General features: G+C 46.4%; 1 protein-coding gene across 3 annotated transcripts in view; it reads left to right on the top strand.

Moving 5' to 3' along the window:
• Positions 1–19908, top strand: part of UBAP2 (ubiquitin associated protein 2) — a 114114-nt gene that overhangs the window by 90571 nt on the left and 3635 nt on the right. For 2 of the 3 annotated variants that reach the window (XM_013966140.2, XM_018052370.1), the window contains 9 exons: positions 2648–2928; positions 3524–3693; positions 5676–5889; positions 10049–10088; positions 12182–12365; positions 13249–13318; positions 17597–17792; positions 18314–18405; positions 18653–18700. In XM_013966140.2, coding sequence (XP_013821594.2) covers positions 2648–2928; positions 3524–3693; positions 5676–5889; positions 10049–10088; positions 12182–12365; positions 13249–13318; positions 17597–17792; positions 18314–18405; positions 18653–18700 — 1295 coding nt within the window. Of the gene's footprint in view, positions 1–2647; positions 2929–3523; positions 3694–5675; positions 5890–10047; positions 10089–12181; positions 12366–13248; positions 13319–17596; positions 17793–18313; positions 18406–18652; positions 18701–19908 lie in introns of those variants that run through there. The other variant, XM_018052371.1, reaches the window with a different exon arrangement.

Genomic DNA, 19908 nt, shown 5'->3' with positions numbered 1-19908 from the left:
GACTTAGCAGAAACTGGGAAGAAGTTATTACCACCAGCAAATGCCAAGATAAAATCCCTCCACCTTTGGTCCACCTTGATAAGTCAGCCAGAGACTACCCCTCTGGTCCTGACCACCCACCACCCCAAACCACAGCCACCCAGCACTCTTAGCCACTTTACCCCGCCAGCCAATTCACAAGCGGGAGACTTTGTGAAAGTGAAGTGAAGTCGCTCAGTTGCGTATGACTCTTTGCGACCCCATGGATTATAGCCTACCACACTCCTCCGTCCATGGGATTTTCCAGGCAAGAGTCCTGGAATGGATTGCCATTTCCTTCTCCAGAGGATTTTCCTGACTCAGGGATCGAACCTGGGTCTCCCACATTGTGGGTAGACGCTTTACCATCTGAGTCACCAGGGGCGACTTTGAGGTGAATGTCAATTGTTAGTGTTTATGGGTTCTGTCTTGACTAGGCATATTTCTTTTTAGTAGAACTTCTGCAGTTTCTGAATTAAATCCTTCAGCTTGGCATTGTATAAATACCTATATTTGTTTGTTAATATTAATAGTAGTAGTAGTCCATACCTTGAACAGATGTGCAAAAGCATGATAGTAGTCAAGCAGATATAAGGAAACAACACGTTGAATAAATACCTAGACAGATTTTTTTTTTTTGAGTTTTATTAGAATAAGAAGGTGGAATGTGGACAATACTTTAAGTCATATTCTCTGTTGTGTTCTGATTCTAGCACATGTGTGTATCTGCCATGATTTTGTCTAGCCTTAATGTCTGTGGTTTGTATTATAAATATTTTCTAAGTTAGATGTTTTCCAAGCTGTACACCCATAGACTTTGTAACATTAACTCTCTATTTCCCTCCAATACACATGCCACAATAGCAGAGGTGTACTTTAACCATAGGGTTGGCTGTCTGGTTTATGTTTAGGGTATACTGAGAGACGTGGAAATACATTTTTCTGCTGAATGAAATGGTTTACTGTTACAGGGGTACCTGAGACGACTCTTGGTTTGAAGTCTTCGTCTTTTCTACCAAAGCATTCATTAAAGACTCAACATCCAAGGGGGGATGTTTTTATTGGGGGACTGGTCACATGGGCACTCTCTACCTAGTATAAACCAAAATTGTAGAATCCCAGAAGGAGAGAGAACATTCAACATAAACCAAATTGTATAAATAATCGAGGTAAAGAAAGTCCCTTTTATCAGTTAGAGCATTGGCATCCTTTGGAACATACAAAAATTTCGTGTTTCTTGACAGAAGCTGATGTTTCTGATACAGGCCTCCTGTGTATGTTAACTTTTTCTGTGCATTTAACTACTGAGTGGTATGAGCTTTTAGATCTGAGCATGCTATTCCCATATTCTTTGAAAGTCTGTCCTCTTTGTACTTTGCTCTAATATCAAGATGAAAATAGATTCAACTATGATGGAAATAGACAAAGACCTTTGACTGGATTTGCCACCTATTTGTGGAAGCACAGTTTTATTGGAACACAGCCATTTATTTACATTTTATCTGTAACTGCTTTCAGTCTGCAAAGGCAGAGTTGAATAGTTGCTAAGAGATGACCTTCAGGGCCTAAAATATTTACTGTCTGGTTCTTTGCAGAAAAAGATTCTCTGTATGATAGAGGTAGCACTGCAAATCCATGGTGGAAAGATGGTTTATTTCTCTTGGGTATCTAGCTGGAAAATGAAGTTGGATCCCTAACTCCTACTGTTCAGCAAAGTGCCAAATGGGTGAAAATACTTCAGCATAGATAATGAATAACAATAACAGAAAAACATAGGAAGATTTTTATGTACGCTGTGTGAGGTAGACCCTACTTGTCTGGATATAATAGGAAATATCATAACCAAATGAAAAAGGAGACAAACTATGAAAAAAAAATCATGTTATAGGCAAAGGGTGAAGTTCCTTAATATAAAAAATATCAAGTCACTCTTTGAACCAGCAAGTCTGTTCTAGCAGTTGGTCCTGCAGCTGTGCTTGCACTTGACTAAAATGTCTTACATAAAAATATATTTATTTGCAGTATTGCTTTTCGTATCAAGAAATTGGAAAACTTCAAAGTTTATTAACATAATACTGGTTTTAAAAATCAGAACTTGTGTATAATATCTGACTTTGTAATTATAAAAATGGAGCAGTTCTTTGTGCATTAATGTGGCACAGTTTCTGAAAACTAAATACCTTTAATATTTTTATTCAAGAAACTGAGTACAAATGTCTGCTTCTGGGAACAGGGTGGAAGGGTGATTTTTATTCATCATATATATTTTTGTATGTTTTGGATTTTGTAGTATCACATATGTTATTGAAATAGTAATTTTCAAAAGTTAATATAAAATATGAATACCCGTTCTCCACCCCAGATGCTTTAGCATACACTGAATCTCCTCTCTGCATAAGACATTAGCTACAAACTCATTCAGGTGTCCTTTTCCATTTGTCACAGGCCAGTTGTTAAAATATTATAGACACACGCACACACCATGTTTGGGACTGAGGTAGAAAATGGTTGGGAGGAAGCAGTGGTGCCAGCAGCCCTCCACCGTCAGGGATGGCGGAAGAGGGAGCTGTGAGCTCATGTGCCTAAATGATTGATTGTTGCCTTCCCCCACCCCCACCCTGCTTCTTAGACTTCAAATCTCAGCCTGAACCATCCCCTGTTCTTAGCCAATTGAGCCAACGACAGCAGCACCAGACTCAGGCCGTCACTGTTCCTCCTCCTGGCTTGGAGTCCTTTCCTTCCCAGGTGAAGCTCCGAGAGACAGCACCCAGAGACAGCAGTACCTCCACTGTGAACAAACTTTTGCAGCTTCCCAGCATGACTGTCGAAAACATCGCTGTGTCTGCCCACCAACCACAGCCCAAACACATCAAACTCCCTAAGTCTCGGCGAATACCTCCAGCTTCTAAGGTGGGTCTTTTATCAGGAAGTCATAGTACCAAAGGTGGATGCATTTTAACACGTAGTTCATGGGGTATTTTCAAGTACATAGTCTCTTGATTTATGAGGAATCGGTCATTTCTGAGTGACTAATGGGTTTGTGCTAAGAGACAGGACTGTCCATTCAAATTACAGGTCTCGCTCAGGAAACCTGATGATCTTGTGCGTTTAGTTAAGAGAATCTGATGTTCTTCTATACTTACTTAGCTCTGTTCTGTAGAGGTAGGAGTGGTTCCTTGACCAGGAGATGCTTTCATTAGAGGCCCCTCTTCCTCACTCATCCATCACCACAATCCCGTGTCACACCCTCCCCTTCCCCCCAACTCCCACCCCCCATCCTAAGAAGCATTTGGTGGAACTGACCATTCTGTTAACTTTTTAATTTTTCTTGGCTCTGTTCCTTTCTCTTTGAAAAAAGAATCCTATTTCTTTTTCCTGCCTTTCACTCCTTGTTCCTCAGGCCTCCCCACAGGGCCCTGGGAACCCAGTGCTTGTTAGCTCTGCAGGCCTTTGGGGCTGGGAATCTCTCACTTCCGTTGCTAACATCATGGTTTTGCTTTTACAGATCCCAGCTTCTGCAGTGGAAATGCCTGGATCAACAGATGTCACAGGATTAAATGTCCAGTTTGGCGCCTTGGAATTTGGATCAGAACCTTCTCTCTCTGAATTTGGATCAGCTGCAAGCAGTGAAAATAGTAGCCAGATTCCCATTAGCTTGTATTCAAAATCTTTAAGGTATACAGTTTCCCACTTCTCTTTCTAGTTTTGATTAACTCCTTTGCAAAGTTAAACACAGTAGAGCCTAAGAAATCACCTGGTGGAGAAAATAAACCCTATAGTGATGGGTTTGTGTCACCAGTGGCTAGCTCTAGAATGTGTCTTCCATCCCCCTAAAAAGAAAGCCTGTGCCTGTTAGCAGTCTTGCCCAGCTTTCCCCTCACTCCATCCCTTGAAAACCATTAATTTGTCTCCTGATTTGCCTGATGTGGGATTGCATATAACTAGGGAAACGCAGTAAGTGGCCTTTTGGCTCTGACTTCTTTCATTTAGCATAGTGTTTTCAAGGTTCATCCATTTTATAGTGTGTGCATTTTGTTTTCCAAATAGTATTTCATTGTGCAGGTACATCACATTTTGTTTATCCACTCACTAGATATTTGGGTTACATCCACTTTTTGGCTGTTAATGAATCATACTAATGTGAAAATTCAGTTAAGTTTTGTGTGCTTTCATTTGCTTTGGATCTGTACCTGGGAATTGCTGGATCCTTTGATAACTCTTGAATTTAACCATTTGAGGATCTATCAGACTTTCGCCCTAGTGGCTGAAATACTTACATTCCTACCAGTAATCTATGAGTGGTGCAGTGTGTATACATCTTCGCTAACGCTTATTTTCTTTCAATGGAATATTTTATAAATAGAGGAATCTCAGATTTTAGATTTTCTTTTACTACATTTTTTACCTTCTAGAGCCAAAATCTGATATTTGCTTGAGTTCCCTTTCTAAGGACAGACTCAGAACATTTAGATTCTTTAAAGTTTCTTAAGAATTCTTAATAATGTCATGCTGCCTATTAGTTAAACTTGTTCAATCTCTAAGTTGTGTCCGACTCCACAACCCATGGACTGCAGCATGTGAGGCTTCTTTGTCCTTTACTGTCTCTCAGAGTTTGCTCACATTCGTGTCCGTTGAGTCAGTGATGCTATCTCACCATCTCATCCTCTGCTGCTCCCTTCTTTGGCCTTCAGTCTTTCCCAGCATCAGGGTCTTTTCCAGTGAGTCAGCTTTTTGCATTGAGTGGCCAAAGTATTGGAGCTTCAACATTAGTCCATCCAATAGAATATTCAGAGTTGATTTCCTTTAGGATTGAATGAATGGTTGATCTCCTTGGTGTCCAAGGGACTCATAATAGTCTTAACACCACAGTTGAAAAGCATCAATTCTTCGGTGCTCAGTCCAGCTGAGCACCAGCTCTTACTCTTATGGTCCAACTCTCACATCCATACATGACTACTGGAAAAACCATAGCTTTGACTATATGGACCTTTGTTGGCAGTGATATCTTTGCTTTTAATATGCTGTCTAGGTTTTTCATAGCTTTTCTTCCAAGAAGCATATATCTTTTAATTTCATGGCTGAAGTCACTGTCCGCAGTGATTTTAGAACCCAGGAAAAGAACATCTGCCACTGTTTCCACTTTGCCCCTTTCTGTTTGCCATGAAGTGATGGTACTGGATGCTGTATCTTTTTGAACATTCAAAGTTTTTCGAATGTTGAGTTTTATGCCTGATTTTTCACTCATCAAGAGGCTCTTAAGTTCCTCTTCATGTTCTGCCCTTAGGGTGATATTATCTGCATATCTGAGGTTGTTGATATCTCTCCCAGCAATCTTGATTGCAGCTTGAGCTTTGTCTGACCCGTTGTTTTGCGTGATGTACTCTGTATATAAGTGAAATTAGCAGGGTAACAGTATACAGTCTTTTGACATACTCTTTTCCCAGTTTTGAACTGTCAAATTAGGTTGCTCTAGTTTGGGAGGAGGGGTTAATTGTTCTTTTAATCTTCATTTGCCTGATATGAATGGCGCAGCAGTGTAAACTTTATAGTTACAGAGATGTTTATTTAATTTAAAATATGACAAGAGATGACATCGTTCTGCCTCATGAAAACAGTGAAGTGACACAGATTTATGTCTCATGTCTTATTCTCTGTAGTGATTCTTTGAATACCTCCCTACCAATGACCAGTGCAGTACAGAACTCCACCTACACAACTTCCGTCATTACCTCGTCCAGTCTGACCAGCTCCTCTTTGAGCTCCACTAGTCCAGTAACCACGTCTTCCTCCTACGACCAGAGTTCTGTGCATAACAGGATCGCATACCAAAGCTCTGTGAGTCCGTCGGAGTCAGCTCCAGGAACCATCACGGCAAGTGGTCTCTCAGGTTTACTCTCACAGGAAATTCCAGTTGGAGCTTGATATGTAGTTTGGGAAATTTCCTTTTAGAAAATTTCATTTTAGAAATCGGCTAACCTTTTGAGAAGAATCCATATTTATAGTTTGTGGCCATCTCGTTTGAAACCTGTGTTTCACGCACCCATACACAGGGATTGTGTGAATGGCCCCAGACGCCTGGTATACTGATAGTGTAGGATACACTCTGAGTTGTGCAGTGGTTTCGGTGGGGTGGGTAGGGACTCTAGTCTAATGTTTCACTGTCCTGTAAGGCAGACATTCAGGCATTACTACTGAGAGCTACTTTCGAGTGCTGAGAACATGGAAATAATAGAAACAGTTGAATTGGCGTAGCAGACATTTGGATACATTTTTTTTTCTTAAGTTTCCTTCTAAGATTATGAGGAAATATTTGCATGTATTGACTTAAGAGTTTTTTCCTCCCTTTCTTTTCCATCTTTCATGTTGGATGTTTTCCTCAAATGTCTGATGAATCTATTGTGCCCTGCTGCTACTGCTAAGTCGCTTCAGTCGTGTCTGACTCTGTGCGACCCCATAGATGGCAGCCCACTAGGCTTCTCTGTTCCTGGGATTCTCCAGGCAAGAACACTGGAGTGGGTTGCCATTTCCTTCTCCATGAAAGTGAAGTCGCTCAGTTGTGCCCAACTCTTAGCAACCCCATGGACTGCAGCCCACCAGGCTCCTCTGTCCATGGGATTTTCCAGGCGAGAGTACTGGAGTGGGTTGCCATTGCCTTCTCCGTCTATTGTGCCCACTTAACACTAAAACTGTCTATAGGGGTAGGTTGTTGGACATCGGCTTCAGTGAGGGACAGTGTGGTTGGCCATTTCTGTAGGGGTGGAAGCTCGTTCATCAGCCCTATGGGCCTTTCCTGTTGGGTTTATTTGGATTCTTCAGGGACTCTTCTTCCAGTCTCTTCCCTGTAGGACCTATACCTGTCTGTCAGTGTCTTAAAAGCCTAGTGTGAAGAGAAGGCTGCCGTTAAATATTCATTGATGAAGTTTAGAGCCTGTGGGAGAAGGTGGAAGGGGGCGTTCACCCTTCTGTGCAGAGTTTAAAAAATTCTCTTAACATTTAGCCCTGCCTCGACACCCAGTTCCAAAGTTATGTGATATATATTAGTACTGAGTTGCTTGGTATGGTTCTTGGATATAAGTTGAGTGGTTTTCTGGTTTTCTCAACTACTTGCTTAGGATTTGGCTTTACCAGGTCAGCTAAGTCAGTTACTATCTGGCATCTGCTTTCTACTGTATAAAATCTTGTTGCTCTCATTTTCCACCTGTATTTCTCTTTCTGGATTGATACTTTTTTAAAAAGCCATGTGTTTTCGATATATATTGTGTAAGAAGAAGTTAATTTTTGTGACTTCCAGCATGGTAGCCACATGTGGTAGTTTAAATATACAATTAAAAGTTCAGCTTCTCTGACACACCACGATTTAAATGTTGTCTGTCTAGATACGGTTGGTCAGTCACTATAGCAGACGACCAAGTACAGACAGACAGTATTTCCACTATTGCAGAATATTCTGTTCCCTTGGAAAGTGCTGGTCTTTAGTGTGTAAGACATAAATCAGACCATTTCTTTAAATCTCTGTCATCTGCACGACATCTCAGTTCCAACTCTAAGTTGACCTCTTGTTCTTGTTGTCCATATCACTGTTCAACTCATTTCATTCTCAGCTAATTGAACCAGATTTCTGATCTCTTTCGATCATTTGATGTTATTTTTGTTCCCAGCATACTTCTGCCTAGAATTTCCTTCATCCCAAATAACATGGCTTCTTTATTGTATCAGTTTGTCCATTGCTTGTGAAATTTTTGTTTGTTTTTAATAGTTTTAAATTCGAAGTTATTTAATTAATTTAGTTAATTTAAATTAATTGTAGTTAATTTACAATGTTGTGTTAGTTTCACATGTACAGCAAAGTGATTCAGTTATATGTATATATTCTTTTTCAGATTCCTTTCCATTGTAGGTTATAAGATATGGAACATGGTTCACTGTGATACACAGTGGGACCTTACTATTCGAATGTTTGTATTTTTTTTAAGGTTTATTTATTTAAAATTTGAGTATAATTGCTTTATAATTTTGTGTTGGTTTCTGCCATACATCAACGAGTCAGCCTGGGGCTTCCCTGGTGGCTCACATGGAAGGAATCTGCCTGCAATGCAGGAGACCCACATTCAGTCTCTGGGTCGGGAACATCGTCTGGAGAAGGGAATGGCAACCCACTCTAGTATTCTTGCTAGAGAATTCCATGGACAGAGGAGCCTGGAGGGGACAGTCCATGGGGTTGCAAAGAGTTGGACACAACTGAAGGACTAACACTTTCACTTTTACATACACATATATCCCCTCCCTCTTGAACCTCCCTCCCACCTCCCACCCCATCCCACCCCTCTAGGTTGTCACAGAGCAGCAGTTTGAGCTTCCCGCGTCATACAACAAATTCCCAGTGGCGATTTTTACATGTGGTCCAGGGTTTGTATTTTAAAAATGATTTTCTAGATGAAATGTTCCCAAGATGTGATGGCGGCTGTTTCATTCTTCTTTTCCTCTCTGTCTAGTGAGATTTTTCAGCTCTCTGGGTCTTCCTTGCTGCAAGGACTTTATCTTGTTGTGGTGTACCGTTTTCTCATGGTGGCTTGTCTTGTTGCAGGGCATAGGCTCTAAGGCATGGGGACTTCAGTAGTTGTGGCTCTCAGGCTCTAGAGCACAGGCTTAATTAATAGTTTTGGGGTATGGGGTTAGTTGCTCCAAGGCGTGTGGGATCTTCCTAGATCAGGGATTGGACCCATGTTTCCTGCATTGATAGGTGGATACTCTACCACTGAGCCACTAGGGAAGCCCTGGTATAGTTTTATGAAGACTTTGTATGTCGGTTTTGTGCTGTCTTGGAGGAATATGCTTGATGTCATGTGTGTATACGTACCGAGCGGTGAGCCATTGTTGAGAGGAAGGCAGAATGACGGAGCTTTGACTGCTCTCCATGTGCCCTTTGTACTGATGTTCCCTTCTCTGAGTCTTTGAGCTCTTGTTGAGCTTTGTTTTTTTCCCTAGCAGTTCTGTTTTATTGTCTACATTTCTTGTAAATAATCTCAAATTGTTTTAAGAATAAAATGTATGTAGGATTTTATGAAAAGAAAGTGTACTGAATTTCTGTTCTGAGAAGATCATCCCCTCAGCTTCCTTGTCCCATCCAGAGCCTGTCTGAGCCCTGTAGGCTCCACTGTCAGTTACTGTTTTTTTTTTTTTAAATAATAACTTTATTTTTTAATTGATTGGCTGTGCTGGGACTTCACTGCCGCAGAAGCTTTTCTCTAGTTTTGGTGAGCAGGGGCCTCTCTCTAGTTGGGACGCGCGGGCTTCTCATTGCCGTGGCTTCTCTTGTTTCTGAGCACAGGCTTCTGGGCACACGAGCTTTAGTAGTTGCTTCCCAGGCTCTAGAGCACTGGCTCAGTAAATGTGGCACATGGGCCTAGTTGCTCTACTGCATGTGGGGTCTTCCTGGATCGACTCAACCCTGCATCTCCTGCCTTGGCAGGAGTGGCCCTTTACCAATGAGCCACCAGCGAAGCCCTCAGTCTCTCTGCCGGGTCTCCACATCCCATCTGTGGAAGTAAAGTTTTCTTTGTGAGGATGCCTCCTTCTGTTTGAAAGTTCTAGGGAAGTGCTTCATGGTTAACTGAGACCAATTGAATGATATAAAATATGATAATTCCTTGCATGAAAGTTATCATTATAATTTGGAAACACTTACTTTCTAGTATGTGGGGTACTCAGGAGACAGAATGTCCATTAGATAGAAAGGCTTGTGGTGATTTCAATGTAGTGAGAGTTCCCAAGTCCTGCCTATGGCTTAATAATTTTTAGGACTGTTTCATTGCTTCCTGTGCTTTTGGTCTTATTTTTTATTCTTATTACTTCCTTAAATAACCAGTTTGGGGATTTATTAAGAATTTGTTGTATTGCCTCTCCTTTTCTTAAGAAACAAAACAGGTCGTAGTTCTTTGCTAAATTCATAATCTTCATGTTTGTGGTTAAATCCCAACTTAGGTTGTCATTCGATGGAGGGTTTACTTACTTTATTTTCTCTTTCTTATAGAATGGACATGGTGGTAGTCGAAGTCAGCAGACAGTAGACAGTAAGTATATGAGCTAACTATTCTTGTTGTGGTTGGTGGAAACCACAGACAGAAAAAGAGCATAGCTGATGTGGTGGGGAAAATGATTGGCCAGTGGCTAATTCTACAAAAGTAGTCCTTTTCCATCTTTCCTGATAGCTATCTCTGACTCATCATTGGCAACATTTCTTTCAGTTTAGAGTTGAGCTAAAGAGGCCCTGTGACCAGACTGTAGGTGATGGTATTACTAGAAATATATCTACAGGAAGAAGGGGGTCTTGCATCATTCTGCTGTCTTAAGACTGCATCCCAAGTGTGGTGTGTAGGTTGGATTTAAAATATGCTTTTCTCAGAGGCCCAGATTCCAGGAAGTTTCAGAGGGCTTTCACTTCAGTAATGTGAAAGATGTTTAAAGCAGAAATTGGCATGCTGGTTCAGGAGAGAGAGAAAATGTTGCTCACTGTAAATACTTGGGAGAAATGGAGGGAGAGCCCACCAAATCTAGTATAGCTCAGGGATCACTGGAGTTAATGTAGGTGAATTCCCATTAGTTGTTCCCTTTGTTCTTGGCTTCTTTATCAATGATTATGGTCATAATCTAAAATGAAACCGATTTTCATCGATCATTCAGTGAAGCAAATGGATATCTATTGGGTATGGAAGCCAGAAAGACCCTCTTTTTATTTAGAAATTTGGGGGAGTGTGGCTGTGGAATTTTGCCAGACCAGGAATGGGCCTCAGTTGGAATTGAAATGACACATTGATTTACCCAGAGTTGGATTTGCTGTTGAGGGACCGCCAGAGCAACAGATAACGGTACATCTAAGAACACTAGATGTCACAGGAAGTGTGAATTACTTAATCACAGTGTGGTGGAAAGTTTCTTTGGCCCAGGTGTGGGGTCGAGAACACACAGCGGTTTACTAACAGATTTTATTTGGAGATTTCAAGTGAGATAATGAGATGTGAGATGTCCATAAAACAGTGTGCATTTTAGGTAGGTTTTTATCTGCCATGTCCTCTTCTCCAGCCATCTCTCTCTCTCTCACTCACACAGACACACACACACACACACCCATCACACTCAATTCACCACACACTTTTTATGAACCTGTCATTGATGTGATCCAGCACCCAGGGAGGTGAGTTTTGGGCCAGGGACATCTGTGGTGTCTTTATCTGATTTCTGGAAGAACAGGTGCCATTTGGGAAGGCCTGCCAGTGACAAGCCTTGGGTGTGAGGACACTCTAAGACCTGAGCATGCCCAGTGTTGCCCTGTCACTGCCCGTGCTGGCTGTCGAGCTGTCCTCCCTTTCGGAGACTAGCTCATAACCCCTGGACTCTCAGGGCCTCCCGAAGCAAGGTGCTGCCCCCTCCTAACTGCAGAAGACAATGATGCTTTATTTCCAAGCACATATCTGAGTTGTATGTGTAGAGGCACGAAAACTGAGTCTTTTCTGCAGCTGGGATTGATTGCATTCTTATTCTTCTGAAAGCGTAATGCGTGCATTTATGTGCTCTAACGTCTGTTCTGTTGAAGTGTGTGCAAAGAAAATGCTCACTTTTGGAAGTAGCTGTGGAGGGCAGGGGTGTCTTCCTCAGCTTTTAGGTGTATGTGATTCTCCATTTTATGTACCCTGGAGAGGACTCTCAGCCCCTTGCTCCCCTCTACTGGCAATGAACTTTCCCAAGGTCAGCCTGCTGTGATACTCATTTGATAGAAGCAGACCTAACCCCTGGGTGGGTCCCCCACCACGTGGTCACTGTCCCTTGTTGTGTTCATGTTGTGACCGTATTTGTCAGTCTCTGAGCCTCTTTCCATGTCTGGGTGCAGCTCAGGGTCAGGTTCCTTTAGTCGGGAGGATTTGACCTGCACATCGAGGCTGTGTGTGATGGTAAAGATGTATCTTCCTCCTCGCCTGGGGCCTGTGTTCCAACCATCCTTCCCACCATCACAGCAGACAGGGCAGGGCCTGCCTGCAGCCTACTCATGCATTGTCCCCTGGGGTGTCACTCTGTGTGTGTCACAACCCAGCCAGCCTGTCACAAAACATTGAGCATTTCTTCGATACTCACAGTTGGTTCTAGAGCTAAACTGATCTGTTTCTTACAGCTACTTCATCCGTTCCAGCTCCAAAGACAACAGACCCTCCTTCTGCCCTCCCATCTGTGGCCTCCTTGCCCAGCACCACCTCCTGCGCTCCGCTTCTGCCCCCTGCATCCCAGCACACTGCCACTCTGCCCTCCCTCTCCCAGCCTGGGGACCTGTCCAGCAGTCCCCTCTCTCAGCTCAGCAGGTACGGGGACAACAGGGACCCAGAGTCCGAGGCACCAAGGCCAAGTCCTGGAGCTTCTGGATGGCTGTGTCCATGGACAGAGCCCACGTGCCCCTGCCTGTCGTCCTGGCCGTTTGCAGTGCTGCTGTGTGGCAGGGCTGGGGTCTCAGGCGCCGGGTGTGAAAGCCTTGCTGGCCTGTAATGCCTCTGCTGTCACACAGCCCTGGGTCTTTGGGGATGGGGTGGGGCCAAAGGGTCGCTTCTGCTCCTCTTTAGCCCTCAGGAGAGGGCCCTGTGCCTCGCCCCTGCCCCACATTCTGGGCCCCATCACTGTGATGTGGGGTGAAAGTGCTGGGGGATTTCTGAGCAGGTCTCTTGTGTGGCACTTGCTGTGGGTTCAAAGATGTGTGATCACAGGCATGGGAGGACCGGACTGGTGGGTCTTCACCTACCTTCTGAGCAGAATTCTCCTCTTGCCTCATGCAGTCTGGAGCAGAAGCCAGGCTTCTTGAATTCTGCATTTGATGGGCATTCAAGCTCTGGTGTTCGGGGCCGACGTAGGAACTTTCTTCCCACACACACAGATTTAAGGAGGTCTCCAAGGCTGACTGTTCTTAGTACAATCCTGTTCTTACCATTTACAGTCTCAGAGCAGATGGTTAGAGCTGCCTGAAGTGGGCTCTGTAGGTTCCCAGGGAAGGATGTCTTGGATCCTCATGGCGAGTGAGCAAGCCTTTAGGTCATTTCTAACCACGGAACACCTGTCCGAGGTGATGTGGAATGAAGGGTGTCCAGCCAGGCCTTCCCGTGGGGAGACAAGGCGAGCTCGTGGGTAGCTTGCCTGGCCAAGTGGCCCCTGGTATGGAGGGCCGTGGTGGACACATGGCGCCGTCTTGTTTTCCAGCTCCCTCTCCAGCCACCAGAGCAGCCTCGCCTCCACGCACATGCCGCTCTCCGCCAGCACATCCCACACAGTAAGTGTTCCTGCTCCCCCACCCACTCCCTCCTTAGCCAGCTTGGGGCCTAGGCATGGGCAGGGTTGGGGGAGGCTGTAGTTGTGAATCTGAATATCCAGATACTCTAATCACTTGGCTGTGCTGTCTCATCTTGGTTCGTGGTTTGAACAGATAATTTCCTAGGCCCTACGGAGGACATGTGGTTCATGCCTCTGTGGTGAAATCGGCTCTCCAAACCTGATGCGATGGGCAGGGCTGTCAGGTGGTGGATTTGTTCCCCAGAATTCACTGTTCATTCTAGGAGACCTTTCTGCCTGGCAGGGTTGGTTTTATTTTCTGGGGCTTCTTATGTTGGGGTCTTTGCAAGCTTTATTAGAGGAAGGTCGACTTGTTGCTAACTTTTGCTTGGCACCTGTTGCGTGTGTTCTCAGTCATGTCCGACTCTCCGTGACCCTGCGGACGGGCTGTGCTGAAAGTCCAGTTTTATCGAGAGCAGTGCTTCTGGGGAATACTCTGGTACTTTGTGAAGTCCATTGTAGGGAGAGTGTGTGAAGGGAAAGGAAGAGTCTGTGTGTCTTTGAGATGGACCGATGGTCCAGCCAGTGTTACCGCATCCAGTGTGTGTGGTCATGGGGCCTTCACTCCTGCCAGCCCAGGCCGTCTTCTCCAGCTCAGGGGTGGGGGCTTTGGGAAAGTCCTGTTGCAGAAACATGTGTGGAGGGGCAAGAACAGAAGTGCAGGCGGGGTCCGGCTGGGAGGTCCTGAGGTGCTGAAGGGTGACCCTGGATCATGGCTACTGAAGTCTTGGCAACTAAGCTTGGAGCTGGGAGCATGGTCTCGGCTCAGTCTAGACCGTGGGATGAGGCAGCGTAGGGGGTGGAGACAGTTCCAAAAGCTGGAAGAGACTGGAACATGGAAGGAAAGGTGCCAGGAAAGAACCAAGTGCCCCCTCCCAGGAGACAGCAGGCTTCCACAAGGTAGGAGTAGGTGGTCTTCAAGCAGGGAGGGAAGTTTTGGGCCCACGTGAATGGGGGAGTTGGGAAATTGGCAAATTAGTTTCTTCTGAAGAAGAAGTCAAATCTTTTGCTATAGAATGAAGTGGTGGAAAAGGTTCAGTCCTGTCTTTCATCAGTATCTGGCCAACATTGTGGCATTCCTATTCTAGCTTAAGTGAAATTGGTTTATACATAATTCTTTGCTTGAAACACACAGATCACTGTCTTCCTAGCAGAGGTTGGTGTGACTGTCTCTGTCCTTGGAGTAAGCTACCTGCCCACCACCTATACCCTGTATTTGGCCAGTGGGTGCCCTGAGATGTCCCCTTTGTGAGCCCTGGAGCACTGACCTCCCATCCTGGGCTCCCATCTCATGGTCCGCTGCACTGTCTCAGCAGGAACCGTGTCATACGGTCCCAGTGGCCACAACCAGAACTCGCTGTGCAATTGCTAAGGTGGTCACTGAGTCACAAGACTCAATAACAAAAGACATAAAAGACACACACTGAAAAGTTTTTGTCTTTTCTACTTGGTTTTGCCCCTTTTCCTATTATTTTCTTGATCTTCTAGAGTTTGTTTTCTTAACCTATCAAATGCATACACAGTCATTTTCCTTTCTGCTCTTTGCCTTGTCCTGTAATGTAAATGGGAACGTTCTATACAGTTTCCTGTATCTTTTCCCCTCACTCAACAGTGTATCTTTAGGTTTCTGTGTTGGATCAGAGTTCTTTGTTCTTTTTTCACAGCTCTGCTGCATTGCATTATGTAGTAGTCCTCCTCTGATGGAACTTGAGGGCCATTTTCAGTTTTGATATCCCAGAAATACTGCAGGTTTGGTTTTAGACCACTGCTATAAAGTGAATAATGTGGGAGAGTCGGTCACAGAAATCTTTTGATTTTTTTAGTGCATGGAAGTTTTGTTCACACTCTAGTCTATTACGTGTGCAATAATGATATGTCTAAAAAATACAATATATTTATCTTTTTTCTTTTTGCCTCTAAAAAATATAACATATTTATCTTTTTTTCTTTTTGCGTTGCTGCAATAACATTATGTCTAAAAAATACAACATATTTTTCTTTTTCCCTTGCTGATCCTGTGGCATGCAGGATCTTAATTCCCCAACCAGGGATCCAACCCATGACCCCTGCAGTGGAAGCATGGGGGTTTTCACCAGCAGACTGCCAAGGAAGTCCCCCAATATGTATATCTTAGTTAATAAATGCATTAGCTAAAAACGCTGGCCATCACCTGAGCCTTCGAGCAGGCTGTAATCTTTTTGCATTTGTAACATCACAGGTCATTGATCATCATAACAAATATTATGAAAAGTTTTGAAATACTGTGAGAATTACCAAAATGTGACACAGAGACGAAAAGTAAGCCAGCGCTGTTGGAAAATTGGCACCAGTAGACTTGCTTGACCCCCCAGTTGCCTTGGACCTTCACTTTGTAGGAAACGCAGTACCTGCAAAGCACAAGAACATGAGATGTACCTGTGCAGACAGTGGTGTACAGCCTTCTGCACATGCTGTGTCTGCAGGATAGACTCCGAGGTGGCATTGCTGGGCATTTATCATATTACTCTGCATAGTGATTTCAACCCACTTACCTCTTATTGGCAAACAGTGAAGTGTCCTCTTTCCCCACTGCCTCCCAAAATGATGTTACCAAATATTTGTATTTTTCTAATATGTTAATAGAAAAATGACCTGTCAGTATAGTGTTTAACTGAAAGAGCTTGAACCATCTATTTTATACATTGGTAAACCATTAAATTTCCTTTTGGCTGAGATGTTTGCATTTTTATGTCCAGTCTTGGTATTTATTTCCATAGTTGGGAGACTAGTAAGTAGCCCTTTGTGATGGGAAGTGCAAATATTTTTCCTAGGTTTGTTGTTTTAGAAACAGTTTTGATTTTTAAATAGTCAGGTATATCATAATCTGTCAGAGCCAGATCTCTCCCACTTTGTAAAGGATCTCGTCTTTTCTCCTACCCCTCGTGGTCTGGGGAAGGTGTGGTCAGCTGTGCTCTCCTGGGCCCATCTGGAGAGCTGAGTGACGGCCCCATCACATGGACTAAGTGGGCCAGCAGCCTGTCTTCTTCACAGATTCGAGAGGTGGAAGGGCAGATTCAGGGACCCTTTCAGGGCCCACTCAAGGCAGGAGAGGCTCTCTGGATGACTCCTGAGTGCCTATGGATTCCCCCTACTCCCCACACTGCCAGTTTTTTTTTTTTTTAATCCTGTGGTTGAAAGGTTGGGTGGCCAGTGACATCACAGTGCAGTGGTCAGAGCTGTTTCTGACTCTGGCTGGTGTCCTTGGATGGAAGCTGGGCTCTGTGCAGGGGATTGTGAAGTGTGGGTAGTGGGCACCTCAGCCCCACTCTGGGCCCTTCTCTCGCTGGTCTGTCTCTCCATCTCGGTAGAAGGGGCAGGAGTCCTGGGGAGCCCCGGGAGACCAGAATTTTCGGAGTCTGCACTTGCTGAACCGGATCTGGTTGTTACTGCCTAGGCGGGCAGGGCAGCCTGTGGGGCTGGGACCTGCACAGTCATCTGGGCCCTGGAAGACAGTGCACGCTGTCCTTTCTCCTGGTCTTTCCCGTTCTTCAGCTTCGCGTCAGTTTCCCAGCTTCTTTGTGGTGCACACGTTCAGTCTTACAGAGCCTTTTTTTCTGTCTTCGGCCCTCACTTTGCCTAACCAGGTATACCTCGTCCAGCTTCCTCTCAACCCTCAAAACCCTCCCTGCCACCTTGGTACTTGGCGCTCAGGCTCTTCAAAGCTTTCGCTGGGCTTTGCCCTTCTTTCCTTGGTGGCTCTTCTCAGGAAGGCCTAGGGCAGGGCCATGCCCTTCCTGGTGTAGACCCTGAGGACCTAGAGAATATCTAGAGAATATCCTCACCTGCGGCTTCAAGTCAGAGTGCCCAGGAGGCCTTGCCTTGGGCTGGGCTGTCGTGGCCCCGGGCTCCATTCTCCTGATATTTTATGAGGTGGGTTTTCACCTCCTATTGAGATTCTCTGTGTTCATCTATAAACTAAGGTTTACTTGAGGTTTCTGTGCCTGTTTCAGTTACCAGAGCATGAGCAACTTGAGCGATTTTTAGGACGATTTTTGGTCATAAATCTCAGTTGTGGTGGTCTTGATACTCAGCTGACCAATTGTGTCCCCATGGCTTCAGTGAGGGGCCAAGGCGAGCACACAGGTCAGCCTGAGGCCATGGGCCCACAGCCCAGGCCAGTCCTCGTGCATTCTCTGCTCTGCCCCTAGATCCATGTGCCCTGGCTTTTCTGTTTTGCCAGCACGCCAGCGTGGACAGCGCCCCTTCCCTACAGCCCTCGGCCACCTTCTCAACGGCAGCAACTTCCGCCTCGAGCGCCGTGTCCTCAGGGCTCAGCTTGCCGAGCGGCATGAACACGGTCAACAGCCTGTGCCTGGGCAGTGCCCCTGGGAGTGCCCCCAGCAGCAGCGCCAGGGCTGCGCCTTTGATGACCTCAGGTGTGTCCCCGTGGCCTGGGAGGAGGCCCCGGTGGGCAGCCATGGGGGTTCACAGGCATTGAAAGCGCACAGCTGTGTCCGGCTCAGCCCCTGTGGGGTTCTTTTCTATCCCACTGACCTCCTGAGGCCTGGTTCTTCCAGAGCTGGGATTGGGGTGGGGGCCAGATCCTGGTTGATGGTGAAATCAGTTTTGCGGGGGAAGATGCTCCCTGGACAGGATTTCCGGCAGCCTTTCTGCTTGGAGCGGTCCATTCTTTCCTGTCCTCACTCATCCCTGCAGCTGAGATGAGGGGGCAGCTCTCATGGGCTGCTCCTGGTCACTTTGTGTGACTGCCCATCAGCCAGACCTGGGCAGGCTGCGTGGGCCCAGCCGACAGTGGTTTGCCAGCAGCTCACCCCCTGCAGCCCAGCCTGTCCCTGTCCTGGGGCTACCCAGTCTGCTGCGTTCTGCTATGCCCCAGAAGCTGAGGAATTGTACTCGTGTGGGGGCCACGTTACTCCATTTGATTTTTGCCCTGTAGGCAAAGCGCCCCCTAACCTGCCTCAGGGGGTGCCTCCCCTGCTGCACAACCAGTACCTCGTGGGCCCCGGAGGACTGCTTCCTGCCTACCCGGTGAGCGCTCCCGGCTTCCCTCAGCCCAGCTGGCCTTGGGGGGTCTTGAGTTGCCCCCGTTGCCCCTGAGGGCAGCTCTGCCCTCAGACCCTGGGCCTTTCTCTAGCTGGACTCAGTCAAGGTGGGGCATCTGCCCACAGCAGCTCGTCCCCGTCTCCTTCCTGCATGTGTCCTCCACCTCCAGCCTTGTTTTTGGCCCCATATGGGGTGGCCTGTGGCCTCTTACAGCTTTTGTGTCCCCACGCAGATTTACGGCTATGACGAGCTCCAGATGCTGCAGTCACGGCTGCCAATGGTGAGTGGGGTTTGGGGGAGGCTGGGGGCTTCAGGCTCTGAGTCTCACGTACCCCACCTGCTGGCTGGCCCTCGGGACACGTCCCGCCTGAGGACTCCCTCAGCACCGCAGCTGGGAAAGCTGCTGTGATGGTGGTGCCTGGAGCAGCTATAGTCTGGGCACTTTGAAGTTCTTTGGGACCTGGGCCCCAGTAGGCAGTGCCTCTAGCAAATGTGGGTCCTTCTCTCCCCTTAAGCCTCCCCCCATTAAAAACAAAACAACCGACCAGGATATGGGGTTACTTGCCTGTCCCTAGGCTTTTTATAAAGTCCTGTCCTTCAGAGTGCTATCTAGTGTCTAGCTTCTGCAGTGGCCATCGGTGATGGCAGCGTCGTTCTTTGGAGTGAGTGGCTGGAGCAAAGGGCCCTTCCAGGTTTAGCCTGCCATCTGTTTGTAAGATTGCTGGCCCTGGGAGCTCTCTGATTGCTGCAGCCTCACTCTGAGGTCAGTGTTGCCTGTCTGTCTCGGCCCTTGCTCCCAGGATGAGGCACTGGGCCTTCTCTGGGATGTGGCCGCATGAACAGGACGCAGCGCAGGAGCGGGATATGAGGAGGCATGCGCCCTGTCTGGACAGCCTGCAGGCTCCTGTCCTGCCGCCCCCTTCTTGGTCTGCTGCTGAGCAGACTGCTGCTCATTCTCAGCGGTCTGGGCATCTGTCACGTTGTCAGGGAGTAATGCTATCTGGACACTGATGTCAGCTCTGTTGGGCATGGGCTTTCCTTTTCCCCAAGTGAAGGTGAGGTGTCCTTTGTGAGACTGAAGACTGGAGTGGAGTGCCCCCTGCCCCCCAACCCTGACACTCTGTGCAGGGTGAGGTGGCCTCCACAAGTAGTGTTGCCTGCTCTGGGCTGACCGCAGAGAGCTCAGGGAGCTGTGGGCACCGGGCCCAGTGGCTGAAGCTTGTTTCTCTTGGGAGACTCTTTCATCTGCTGGAGTATTTCCTGAGGCTTGGAGCTGGGCTGCTTTTCCCCAGTGTGCAAACCAGCAGCCACTGCAAACCCATGCTACTGCCTGAGGGCCTGTGGGGCTTTCTGCCCACATCCCCAGAGGGCCCAGAAAGGTATTGAGGACGTCCTGGCAGATTTCTATGGTGTAAAACAGAACTTGGGGTTTCTGGGGATGCCTTAAGCCCTAGGGCTTCGCAGGGAAACCAGGAAACGCGGCCCAGG

The sequence above is a fragment of the Capra hircus genome, chromosome 8 (assembly GCF_001704415.2).
Source record: "Capra hircus breed San Clemente chromosome 8, ASM170441v1, whole genome shotgun sequence".
Classification (NCBI taxonomy): Eukaryota; Metazoa; Chordata; class Mammalia; order Artiodactyla; family Bovidae; genus Capra; species Capra hircus.
Note: the sequence above shows the minus strand (reverse complement) of the source record. Positions and strands in the feature narration are given on the sequence as shown.